Source organism: Acanthochromis polyacanthus, chromosome 4, assembly GCF_021347895.1.
Source record: "Acanthochromis polyacanthus isolate Apoly-LR-REF ecotype Palm Island chromosome 4, KAUST_Apoly_ChrSc, whole genome shotgun sequence".
Classification (NCBI taxonomy): domain Eukaryota; kingdom Metazoa; phylum Chordata; class Actinopteri; family Pomacentridae; genus Acanthochromis; species Acanthochromis polyacanthus.
Genome location: NC_067116.1, coordinates 40,538,173 through 40,551,921, shown reverse-complemented (window position 1 = coordinate 40,551,921; position 13,749 = coordinate 40,538,173). Strand labels below are relative to the sequence as shown.

General features: G+C 39.5%; 1 protein-coding gene across 1 annotated transcript; it reads right to left on the bottom strand.

The window, feature by feature from the left end:
• Positions 1 to 1,454: 1,454 nt before the first annotated feature.
• acot11b (acyl-CoA thioesterase 11b) lies at positions 1,455 to 13,670 on the bottom strand. Its single transcript, XM_022216666.2, has 16 exons — positions 12,092 to 13,670; positions 10,810 to 11,021; positions 8,936 to 9,005; positions 8,472 to 8,532; positions 8,278 to 8,379; positions 8,051 to 8,186; positions 7,813 to 7,966; positions 6,234 to 6,353; positions 5,979 to 6,117; positions 5,778 to 5,833; positions 5,188 to 5,254; positions 4,995 to 5,078; positions 4,519 to 4,652; positions 3,813 to 3,944; positions 2,453 to 2,579; positions 1,455 to 2,319 (listed from the first exon to the last, which is right to left on the bottom strand). The coding sequence occupies exons 2-16, from the start codon at positions 10,997 to 10,999 to the stop codon at positions 2,122 to 2,124; spliced, it is 1,770 nt and encodes a 589-aa protein (XP_022072358.2). The 5' UTR covers positions 11,000 to 11,021; positions 12,092 to 13,670; the 3' UTR covers positions 1,455 to 2,121.
• Positions 13,671 to 13,749: the final 79 nt, after the last annotated feature.

Below are 13,749 nucleotides of genomic sequence, written 5' to 3'. Positions count from 1 at the left end.
CTGAATTACCAGATGCAGCAGTGAGCTCAGTGGGAGCTGCAGCTCTGTGCAGCTAATATTGTTGTTGTGGTTTTTGCTGCTCTGTAGTTTGCAGACACAAACAGACTTACAACGAACCAGCTCGCTGATGACAAACATCAAGAGGAGCTGCACTTGCTGTCTGGTTGCATCCTGTTAAGTTGATTAATCTATGATATCAGCTGCGTTGATTAGCAATATCCAAGTATGTAAACATAGTGAGAGCTCTTCATGTTACCACGGTAACAGACCAAGACTAGGCTGCATTAAATTAGATATTGTTGCAAAATGCATTCCCTTTCACATGCCTGTTGCTGTGTTTTAAGAAAAAAAACAAACCCAGATGGAGCCCTAAATCTCCATGACAACACTAAGTGGAAATATCTAGGGATTGGTTGGCTGCCAAAAAAGCCGCTTTGCCGCCTCATTGGTGCTGAAGCGAAGCACCAATGAGGCGGCAATGAGCCTCCATGAAGGTAACTATGTCAACCTTAATGTTACATGTATCCCTGCTGCTTCGCTGTACAATAATAAATGAAATACTCATAAGGAAACCTGTTGTTTCATACATTCGTCTCTTTAATTTAAATGTTTTTCCAACACACAATATATTTTGCTGTAACTGCCTGTTTAATTCCAGATCTTCAGCATGACTTTAACAATGATTTTTATGTCTCTCAGGTGATGCTTTGGTTGAAAACATTTTTGCAACGTTCATGAACTCGATGATGCACTCAGGAAAAACACACATCATCCATCCAGTAGTGCACAGATGACGCTCTACAAGTGACGACTGCATGAAGATAAGGAGCTTTTTAACCTGCCTGTTAAGCCTCAACAACCACGGGGAGCACATATTCTGGGAGAAGATGGAGGGTTGTTCTCATTACAGCATTAAGAGCCAGCAGGGACAGACAGGTTAGGATGTCTGGCAGAGGTTCACTCCATTTATACTACAGAAAAGGAGTATGAAAAAGAGGATGGCTTGAGATTGTGCAGTGCTGAAGGCTCTCCGGTGGCAGTTTGCTTTACCGACTTAGGCCTTCATAAGGAACTGCACATTACTTCATTAAAATGCAACCTTTTTTGACATAAATGCCTTCTGCCACTATCCTTTCCTCCGTATTTTGCTGCCTGGGAAGCATAACGAGATGGCTGTGGAGCAAACGCAACACCTGGAAAGCAATCACACCTACTAACTTCTTTAAACCTCTAAGGCAGCCAGAAAAAGCTTACACCAGACTGTTCAATTCTTTTTGTCTCTCCTCTGCTGGCCTTCTGCATCTCTTACAACACTGAAATCACACGTTGCAGTGGGATACAACTGCAAGCTGTGTTTTGCTTTGCTTTTTTCTTCACAAAAAATGAGTAAGGAATGGTGGGAATGCAGAAGAGGGGGAGAGTGAGCACCAACATGACAGCCCAAATGAGCATAATCCACTGGTCTATTGTGTTTATTCTTTCAGTCAGATCAAGACAGTTTCTCATGAAAGATTTCTGGCCATTCAATGTCCAAATACTATACAATCAGTTCAAGTAAATTTCTGCAAAACTAAACATAATCATCCCAAAACAAACACCATCATTATACAGTAAATATACACATTAGAGTTCTTTTATTTTAATGTTTAGTCAAATAGTTTAGATTTTATTCAAGGTGACACAATATTAACTACAAAAAAAGGTTCAAACATCTCAGCTTAAAAGTAGTTTTATCCTCATTTTAGTTTATTGAAATACTGGCAATATCATTAAAGACATCTCAAGACAAAAGTCGTATTAAATATTTCAAATTATGTATCAAAACATGATCCATTTCTCTATAAACTAGTATTGCACAGAAGGTTTTCCATAATATATCAGCTCTAATAAAACTTAAGAGGCTTAAAATCCAAGAGCGCCTCAGAAACATTGTGCTTCCTGCATACCTGTTAATCTCCCTGCTGCAAACAAGGGGCAAGTTCTTTAAAAAAATAACCTCTGAAATTACAAATCCATTGCTCTGTGTAATCTCACAATTGCACAGTTACATTCAATTAGTGCAAACCTCCTCCACAACACAAGATGAAAACCGCGAGGTGACGCTATACGTTCCTATTGATGCTACATTTCCTCTTGCAGGTACAGAGTGGTAGGACTGTTGTAGGATGCAGAAGGCGGCCGAGCAGCCGGACTGTCCTTGTTGGCCTCCAGGAATTGGCTGCAGGCAGAAAAACCGCTGTAGAAGCCTGAGGAGAGTCCAGCGATGTCTGTGGAGATGTAGGGGAGGACGCCCGGTGTAGCCTGGTTGTAGTAGGTGATCTGAAAGGAAAAACACAGAAGTGATGTATTTCTTTGCCTGAGTCCTGCAGGTGTGAATAGTTGCGAGTGCTGGTGTGACATGCAGTGCAGCTAAAAGTAGCGCGTGATGGCGAGTCCCTCTCATTTGGCCAACCTTGGTGAGCGTGCTGGACTCCTCCCAGATGGCGAAGCCAGCACAGAGCACCTCTCCCCTGGTGTAGTCCTCAGTGGGCGGGTGAGTGGGCAAAGTGACAGAACGCAGAGCGATCAGATACGGGTCGCTGAGAGGGACAGAAGTGGATAGAATCAGGAGATTTAATGAAAAAGCAAGCAGCAGGATTGTAATGCAACGCATACATGGCTGCATACAGCATGGCATAAGGAAGGAAAAGAAACCAAAGAGCATAAGAGGTACTGTTAGAATAAAGAAAGCTGCAAAATCTAAAAGGGTTATTCCATCTCAAATCATGAATAGTGACAATGTTATCCAGGAAATTGGCTGGTATATCGTGGATTTTTAACAATTACACGGCAACCCACTTTCAGTACGTTGTTTCGCACATCGAAATTTGAGGATATATTGGGAGGACAATATCTCAGGACTTATTAAAGATATAAGCTAGAAATTCTTTTTGTTATTCTCCATCATGTCAGTGATTCAGAATTTACATATTGGAGAAGTAGATTTAATAAATAACCTCTGATTATGGATGAGTTGAAATATGAAGAAAAACTGAAGCAGTCATGTAAAGCTTCATCATTACATTAACAAAAAAAAGATACTGCAGAAGTCAAATTGTAATATTTTCTGAACTACATGCAGTTGGATGCCACAATGACACAAAATAAAACATAAAGAATAGTTTTTAATATGAAATACTTGGCCACAAGCAAAATAGAAACGTGTTTCAGTTGAATCCTCAGAAGTGACTGAGTAGGTATTACAAGCTGTACCACAGAAACAGCAATACTGCTAGATAACCTAATCCAATTAGAACAGAAAAAAAATCATAATTTTTCTAAATAGAGGCATTTGTCATTTTCAGAAAATATTGCTAGTTGACTTTTGCATGGTGATTTTTATTTTTTTTTGGTTAATTTGAGCTCAAGGATGGGATTTTTCACAATTATTTTTCCATTTTTTCATATTTTAACTAACCTATAATCAGAGACAATTTGATTTGGTTGCTCAGTATTGTAGATTTTGCATCAATAACAAGATGAGAAATTTAAAAAAAAAAATCAGGCTTTTCCCTTTCCTGAATTATTGTCAAACATAGCATCAAATTTCAATGCAAGAAAAACGAGTTGAAAGTCTGTCAACAGGCCAATTAAAAAAAAAAGAAGTCTCGGAAAGCCTTCATTAATTATATCAAGCTAAAAATACCAAAAATATCTTTAAAAATATGTAGATTTTATGCTGTAAAAACGTTACAAAATCAGAGATGGTTGATGTTTTGAAAATGTGATGATTTGAGCTGGAATGACCCCAAAGCGAGTTAACCTCACAGCACCTGGAATCACACGGTTTCCTTCTAGACGCCAGCAAGATAAAGTCCTGCCCTTTGCCTCCTTTTTTGATGGAAGGTGTAGCTACACGATAAAGGGTGTCGTCCTCGTCCGCCTGGTTGATCAGATCACACTCCCTGCAGTTAAAGCACAGTAATCAACATGTAAGAAACATACAACAGATTCTAGAGATGTAGCGCGTAGCATAGCATCACTGAACTCAGTTGTATTTGATATACAGCTCAGATAAATGGGTGTTTTTTTCACCATATGCCATCAAAGGGCCACATTGTTCTTATCTGCTTTTGCTCCATTACAAAATGCTAAGTGTACTGTGAGGTTGCTTCAATAGATATAAATCATTTTGGTCAGGTAATTTTTTTATTAAAAAGTTTAATAATAATCCCAATGAAAACACAAATGCAGAAAAAGTTCAAATTTGTTATAAACATCTAACACAAAATTCACGATAAATCAATGCTTATCATTGTAGGTTAGATTATTTCTTGGGATTCAATTCAACTGTTTGACCAATGAACCAACATTATTTTTAATAAAGCCGCATTGCTTGCATGGTAGAAACTAGATGGAAATAACATTGGATCAAACTTTACCTAATAATATAACACTCTGGAGGAATTTAGGCTCATTCTGCTGTAAGGTGCACTGAGTCAGATGATGCCAAATGCCAAATATGTGCGTGTTACTGACTCATAATGCCGATCCCACTCCTTTCTCCTCCTCAGATCTGACAGTAGGTGGAATGTCTGCTCTGCGGGGACGCTGACGTACATTTCCACCTTAAAACACAGCATGTGGTTTTCCTCCAGCGTGTACAGTCTGACCTAGGGATGAAAGAAAACCACAAACAGGAGGTTCAGTATCTACAAATACGATTCAATCCAGGTGTTAAACATGTGCATGTCAGATTTGGTTGCACAGGAGATGATAGATGCCGTAATTTTACACATTTTAAGAATGGCTCTTATAATGTCCAAGCTTTGTGACATCTTCTGCATTATTATACAACTTCATTAAATCAACATGGCCCACATTTTGAGCACCCCACTGTGACTGAACTGGCTCACCAGTTCAAAATAATACAAACCCAAATGCACGCAGGAAACCCTAACAGCTGCAACTATTTAGCGAGCTATATCCCGGTAAGAAACACAAACAATGCTGACCTTATTTTTCTCAGAAGTTAATACCCAGTTGTTCCTGGTATCCATTAGTTTCAGTGCCGATACGTTGTTGTAGCTCAGGTACATCTGAAAAAAAACAAAGGATCGACTGAACTCATAAACTTTAATATAGTGAGGATATCTCATCAGCTTTGCTAGGTTTGTGTGCCTCCGTTAAAAGAAAACAACAAAATACCTGGTTACTGGGGTCCCAGGGTACAGACAAGGGCACTTCAGTTTGTTTGCAGGTGATAATGTATTTCCTGTAAACATGAAGCAGAGCAGTGGTATAATGAACCATCAGGCGCCAAAGACAGACCCAACCAACCTGAACACTTTTGCTCAGAAGATTATACTGGAGGCAGGGTGTTTTACAGTCGAACAATGAAGTTTTTATGCTTGACAGACTCTGAAGCAAAGTCTGCAAAGCTGTGATATGTTGCTCTGCCAAGTCATTTGCTGCAGCAAACTGTTGTGGACAGTGAATTCTGTTGCACGACACTAGGAAAACAGTGCAATAATGACACAGTTTTAATGCTGCATCCAGTGCTTTATGCTACATAAGATTGGATAATTGTATTTTTATATATGAACATATGTTTTTCAGCAAATTGGTTGCTTTTGTAATGGTTAATGCTGCGTGTGGGTTTGATGATCATCATTTTGCTTCAAAGGAAAACATTTCTGAGGGGCTCCAAAATGGGAAACATATCTGCAATAAACCAACATCAGCCCATTGATAATCAATAAATAACTCTCCCTGATGGTTTAATGGAAGAAACTCACCTGTCAAGACGAATCTTCTTCCTGGCAATAGCTTCTTGATAACGTCTTTTTCCATCCTGTAAAAAAATGGAAAAAATCAGACACTGAAATCCTCAAAAAAAAAAGACTTATCTTACGTGAACTTTATTGGAAAAGCTTTAAAGTGTATTTTTGCACTCTCTGGCCTCTGAAAAGGCAAAAATAGTGCACTTAGATACTAACCACAGGCTCAGGTCGTAGTCGTGGCAACGTGCGTGGTTTCCTGTCACTGTCCAGCACCTCAAAGGTCATAAAGGCACTATTTATATGGCGCAGAGGCTCTCCACCCTGGTAGGCCTCAGCACACACTCCCACCTCCATGCTGGAACACACCACATACGCACATGTTGGTTCACAGAAAGACATGCACAGATACACTTCTACATCATGAACGTTAGTATCCTAGTGGATTTCTTTTGTGATACTGTGGAGGCTCACCTGTGCTTGAAGGCATTGTTAACAATAGCTTTCACCACCAGTCGGTCTCCAATGTGAGACGGGCCTCGGAAATGGAACATGTCGATGGTCCTCAGGGTCGGATGAGCGTTGCACAAGCGACTAGGTCATAATATAGTGAGAAAACAGCAGCATGCTTGTTTGGTGTCATTTTTTTCTTAGAATACAAGGAACACAGTGTTATCTTTTGGAGACTTACTTATTCACTGTCTTTCTGAGAATAAGATGAGAAGATTGACAACAGTCGCATAGCTGTGTGGTCAACACGAAGCCACAGCCAACAGTCAGTTAGCGCTCACGCTTCCTGGAGTCTCTGGGCTTAAACTCCTGCTAACAGGTTCAAATCAGTCAGTCAGTTTGTGTTTTCCATAGATAGCATTAATGGCAAAAATGATATTTACAGTTTTCCAGGTTTCTGGGAGACAGCAGTGGTGCAGCTTTGGCAAAGTGGCTGCAGGTTTGCATCAAGGTCATCTTTTCATTTGCAAATTATTCTTGTGAAAAACTTGCAGTAGATTTCTGGCTCACTTTGTGGAAAACTTTATCCATTAGCTAACCCTTTTATAACCTTCAGAAGGTCCCGGAGGAGGTTGGATAGTATCCCAGTGACACTAGCCAAGACACAGTGCTGGTTATCAGTGTATCACAGAGCAAACACAGAGAGATATTCGTGTTCATCGCCATACTTGTGGTCAACTTGGAATCACCATTTAACCTACCACGCATGTCTCTGGACTGTGAGAGCAGGTCAGAGGAAATTAATGGAGGCACGAGGAGAACATCCGACCAAACCCACAAATCCACAACCTGGTACTTGTGAGGCAACACTGCTAACCACCGTGAAAGTTCTAAGAAAATCACTCTGAACAGATTATAAAAACTCCCTAAAATGTGAATTTGCTGCAAACTTGCTGCAAACCTGCAAAAGGTTCTCTACAAAGTGAGTCAGAGGTGCACCCTTACTGTAATTTGCATATGAAGTTAAGATCTTGCTGGAAATGTGTGGCAACATAATGCCTGAAACGCTACTTATGGAAAACAAAAAACACAAATGTTTGCCACTACTGGCATACTAGTGACCAGAAGGTTAATAGAAGCTTTGCACTTTTGGCAAACTGTGGAGGCAAACCAACAGTGAATGTGTTTGTAAGTAGTGGCAAAGTTTTAAGTATTGGTGGAATGTTGCTGGAAGTTCACCAACAGTGACCAACACTGGCAACGTGTTTAGCAAACTGATGTCTTTGCTGCAAATTACCCACAATTTTGCTGCTAGTACTTTGCTTTTTGAAGGATTGCTGGTAACCTAATAGTGAATCTAAGATCATTATTGGTATTCAAATACAACATAATGTTTGATGAGAGCAACGTTATAACAATTGAAAAATGGTTCCATAATTTCCAGTCTTTATGTAAAGCTACACTAAATGTTTGCTCGCTATTGCTTCATGTTTACAGCAGAGATACGGTATCAATCTTCTCATCTTCCTCTTGGCATTAAACTGCCTTTAAAGCTTTATTAATTGCTATTTAATCTGTGAACATGTAAATGCTGTTTGCACACCATGCTGCGATTGTCGCCACATTCTCCATCCAGGCCATGATCTGGCCCCCAAACGTGCTGACTTGGTGGTTGGCGTGAGGCGGCAGCACCAGCTCCACGCTCTCAACTCGTGTCCGCTCGGCTGGCACAGCGTCCTGATACTCCTGACACTCTCCTGGCGACAGAGCAACAAAAACAAGGAGCTTCAATCAATCTGATCTTCAAGAGCTGTGTGCTGTGAAGCCTCGTCTCTGTGTACCCAGCTGAGCCGTGCTGCTGCTCAGTAGGTCTGTGATAATCTCAGCGTGGATGAGCCTCATCCTCCTCCGCTCGGCTGCCAGGCTGTACTCCATCTGCTCCATTTGTGTGTGAGGAATCACCTGCTTCAGCTGGACCTGTGAGCACAAAGCGCACACGAACCCAGAATATGTGGAAGCAGCTTTGCTAAAATGCATTTCTTCCCGTATTTTGGTGCCTTCACCTTACCTTCCCAGCTTCAGTTCGTCTGGCAACAAAGGTGGCGAAGGCGTGGCAAACCTTCCACTGCCTGTCAGTGTAAAGGTCCTCACATGTCACCAGTATTCCCACCTGAAATGAAAAGAATCACCACATTTAATACATTCTTCCTGGAAATATGTCAAGATTCACTATGCAGGAATCACAAAACAACATCCACCAACCTCCATACTGGATGTAAAGGCCCTGTTGACCTTCGCTATGATGTTGACCACCTTCCCCACCCTGCAGGAGACACACACAGATCTTCTCTTTACTGTCAACATGCAGCAGTGATTATACCCAACACAGCATGAGACATAATGCTCAGTCAACACCAAGACAAGTTTAGGCATCAATGTGTACATTTTATTGTTTAGTAATGAAACAAATATTCCCAACATTCTCATGAAGCACCGAGAACGGTTTTAAAACGCTTACAGCTTTTCAATAGATGCATTTATTTCATACATAAACTGTTTTTTGGAAGAAAAAAAGAGACTTTAGTAGCATTTATCCATCAAGCTTTGGTGAAAGTTGTCTTCATGTTAGCCAAAGAAAAATCACCCCTCTTTCCCTTATTGTCTTTGCATACAATACTCAGTTAATGTTACACCTTAACAGAGCAACACAAAGGTTAATACTTCACCCAATAGTGTGTTCAAAATTGATGTCATCCACCGATGCAGTGATGCATGAACAACCTGCATGTCTCTCAGCTGGGACAGGAGAGATTACACAAAGAAAGGTTAGGTAGTTCATCACAATTTATCTGCAAAACAAGCACAGTAAACCTGTAAATATGTTTAAATGTGAAAGTATACAGGAAAAATGTATCAAACAGAAAACATCAAACCTGATTTACATTTTTCTTTTGTGCAACAGCAAAATTTATCAATACATTTGTGTTATCTTTTCTTGGCATGTTGAAGTATTTGAATATGAAAAGGGTCAAATTTGATCTAGCATGTCTGAGGTTTGCCTTTGGCCCACTATTGCTGCACAAATGAGGAGCACACAAACAACAGCTTGCCCCAGTTTGAACTAAAGCGATTTTTATGGCTGTAGATAACACAATCACAGCTGAGTGTCAAGGTACATCTTCAGGGGTCAAACCTGAGGACAGAACTAATTAAGGCCAAGACTAAATCAGGTAAACAACTGTGATAACTGAAATGCAGTGTACAATGAAATAACTGCAAATCTTAGATTACATTTTCAGCTGTTTCTACATGCACTTGTTAGTTGCAGAAACTTAAAGATGGGTCTATTCCGCTCTTTTTGCTCTTGGACTTTGAGCACTTTGGCAAAGCACTGAAAAGCTGGCGTCTTTGTAGATCTACATGCTGGAAAAGCATCTGAAAAAACAACTTTCTGGACCTGAGCACCTACTAATTACTCCGCCAAGAAATGCAGCAGAGTTATGTGATGATCGGTGTACGTTTGTCTGTGCACAGCATTACTCAAAATAAAAATAACGGATTTGGATGAAATCTTCAGGGAAGGTCAGAAATGACACATGGACCACCTCTTTAGATTTTGGCAGTGCTGTGGCTTATAGTCTGGATTCACGGATTTGTTAAAGATTTCTGCATCATTGTGAGATAGCGGCACAGTGTCACTGTAACCATGACAACAAGTGAACTTCCTGCTGATGATCACATGACTGCCATCCTACAACAAATCGACCGCTGCAAATTTATCGGGACGTATCCGTCGGAAATGATACAAGGAACAGTTGATTAAATTGTGGGGTGTTTCCAAGTCCCATCAATTTCTGCCACCTGCTACATATTTAGATCACGCGATTCGGTATCCGTACATAACGTACACATGCATAACGCACATCTGTGCTCAGCGCAAAGCCATTTTGTTTGTGGGTACATCCATATTAAATGGCTACATTCTATGTTGCCATGATTTCTGATCATCAATAAATAATAAAAGATGCTGCATTTCTGCAAAAAAATAGGCTGCATTTCTGACAATGCCATATGAACAGCCTTGGCAGAGTACTGCGCTCTACTAGTGTTTTTCTTGCTATCTGTGCACGCATTAGATTAGATTAATTATGCACTAAAAGACAGACTCATTTCCCTGCAATAACAATAAAGATATATTCTAATCTATTCTATCCTAATGGTTTACTGCAGAAACTTCAGAGATGTGGGTTATAAATCTGTGTGAAATTTGCCGTGAAGCGAGGTGAAAGTGAACGCGCATATCTGTGCGTGAACTTTAGTAGATCAAGGAATGTATGGAGCTGTGATGTGATTACAAAACAAAGACTTGCATATATTTGATCAGTACTGAATTCTTACCATGCATATGTCTGTATTCTGGCTCATGTTCCAACCATGGTGCATGTGCAGTTATTTTACATCATGAACAACTTGCCATAAAGCTGGGTTTACGTTGTTGAAAGCAACCACGGAGTTTTTGTTTGTGGATTCAATGGGGATTTGTCACGAGTTGCTTTGGATAACCAACTGCAAACGTGAGACATTTCTGAGCCTGTCCTACCCGATAAGCAGGCCGTGGAGTCCATCCACTTGAGCAGCTGTCCGGCACTCAGCTCCCCGCAGTGGTTTGCGTGGCAGGGCAGCACGATTTGACTCATCTGCACTTCGGTGGGGTTTCTGTACGCTTCCCCGCTCTCCTGGATGAACAGAGGGTCCAGCGTGGCGTCGACATCTTTCTGCTCTGTCGTCATAACTCACAACTATATGGAAAGACTGAAAAATAAGTTACAGATAAATCAAAACACTGGATGCTTCAATTTGCGTCCCTGGTGCAGCAATATTGAAATGAAAACTAAATATATCACATCACAGCGAAGTTTTCTTTCATTGTTGTGTAATTCAAATAAACATTCACATAAATGTACAGCACATACATTACTGTTCAAAGGTTTGAGGTCACTTAGAAATGTCCTTATTTTTGAAAGAAGAGCAGTTTTTATCAATGAAGATAACACTGAATCAATCAGAAATACAGTGTAGACATTGGTAAGTGACTATTCTAGCTGGAAACTGCTGATTTTTAATGGAATATCTCCATAGGGGTACAGAGGAACATTTCCAGCAACCATCACTCCTGTGTTGTTACATTGTGTTAGCTGATGGTGTTGAAAGGCTCATTGATGATTAGAAAACCCTTGTGCAATTATGTTAGCACATGAATAAAAGTGTGAGTTTTCATGGAAAACCTGAAATTGTCTGGGTGACCCCAAACTTTTGAAAGGAATTCAAAGTCAAATCTGATTAATACCTCGCATATCTAACATTTTTAAGGTCACTAAGTCTACAATTTGTCCACTACAACTCTGAAAACTGCTGTTAAATTGCAGCATAAGACCTGAAAATGAGCTTTAAATAATCTGTTTGTAGTTTGAAGAATTGCTCAACCTTTTTTCCTTCACCCTTCACCTCCAAGTACAGGATCAGGATCTGAAATGTAACTTTATGTAATGACAGCCTCGGAGCATTTGATGGAAACACTGTACAATTATGCAAATTTACATAGTTTTACTGTAAATAGTGCAGGCTGAGACTTGTCTGTAGTATTTCCAGGCATAAATGGGGTCATTCATGGCATCGTCACCTGTTATCATTACCAGAGGCCGCAGTGACCTTTAAAAATGTTAAAAATAACACTACATCCACCCTGAACTGCTGACAGTTAATTATAAAAATGCTACAGGGACTACCGGTACTTCAATGGAGGTCTGCCGCATATCCTGTGGAAGTCGTCACCAGTAAACACATCGGGAGTGTGACAAACAAACAAGCACAGAAAGTCTTACTGAGGTTCAAAGTTTGTGCAGCAGCTGAAGCTTGAATCCTGCGTCCCCTTCAACATTAAAACCGGCTGAAGGAGCAACATGCGACCCGGACCGAGGCTCTGCTCATTTCTGCCATTCCTCTCCAACTGAAAAAACACTCACAACAAGTTCCACCACTGGAGGGACGAGACCAGCCCCTGCAGGGCGAGCTGCTTTTAAGGTGGTATTACCGCAAACTCATGGTAAGGGGCGACGACTGGCAGCAAAATAAAAGTCTGTGGCGTCATTTAATAATTTCAGAATACTTTATGAATCCAAGAGTGACTGCTTTTTTATTATTATTTTTTCAAACTGCAGACTCATTTTCTTTATTAATTTTAGGAATTTTCTCGGTCATAAATAATCCATTTGTGAGGACTTAAACCTACACAAGCTTGAGTTTTTTTGTTATTTGAAAAAAAAATATTGTTTGCTAAATTACAGGACTTATTTTATCCAATTACTTTTTAATATTTTGGTTCTGATGTGGCAAAAACCTATTTATTTATTTATTTTTACAACTTATTGCCAAAATTTATGGAAGATGCTTCACCATATACTGGTTAAATATACCTACTAAAATTAGTACCATCTGTAAAAATTGAAAAAAGAAGAAGAAGGGGAGCAAAATAAAGCGTTTAAGTATTATTTTAACGCACTCCACTGGTCAACCAAAAAAACAGACAGAGAGAAACCTTGATTCACCACAAATCCTCAATTCTTCTGTGAATTTTCCTGACAAGTAACAATTCCCTTTTGAGGTACTCGACATATTCAGGGTTGAGAAAATCTGAAATAATTTGTTTGCTTTTTGACAAGGCTTGTTTTCATCACATGCAACTCACATGTCTTTATTTTGGTTCTGATTTGGCCAGACCTAATTATTTTTTCTATTTTTTAGTTGATAATTAAGGGAGATGTGTCAAAAATAATAGTCAAATATACCTAATAAAATCTATACTCAGTCAATTTTTATTTAGACGAACGAAGCTTCATTTCAATGTAAATAAATAAAAGGAAATAAAATAAAATGAACAACAAAAAGTAAAGAAACTCTTTTCAGAGTTCCATATTTTGAAGATGATGTAAGACATGCACAATATATTTTTTTCTTATACATCATTTCTTATCTGAATTTCCTTATATTGTTAAAATGTATTAAATGTTTTACTTCATGCATATAAAGTGTATTTATTCCGGTATCATCAATATCTGCATAATTTGCTTTAAACTTTGGTTCATTTTTACACAAATAGCTGCACAAAGTACTTTAACATTACTGTTTTTTGTTAAACTTGCTTTAATTTATATGTATGTGTTTTTGTGTAAATATTTTAAGAGCAAAGGAAAACTGGAGTCAAATTCCTTTTATGTGCACACATATTTGGTGTATAAAGCTGATTCTGATTCTGAAAACACTTCATCAGAACAGACCGTTTGCACTGAATAAATCAGAATCGATATAAGCAAACAATTAACAAGGGGTCTATTAATTTGTTCATTAAATCAGGCTCATTGATATCGCAGGTACCGACGTCAAAACAGTAAAGTGAAAGCACAGAGAGGCCGACCTTAAGGACATCATCGGGTTCTGATTGGCCGCTGGGCTCGTCAGTCAGTCGTGGCCCCGCCTCTTCCCC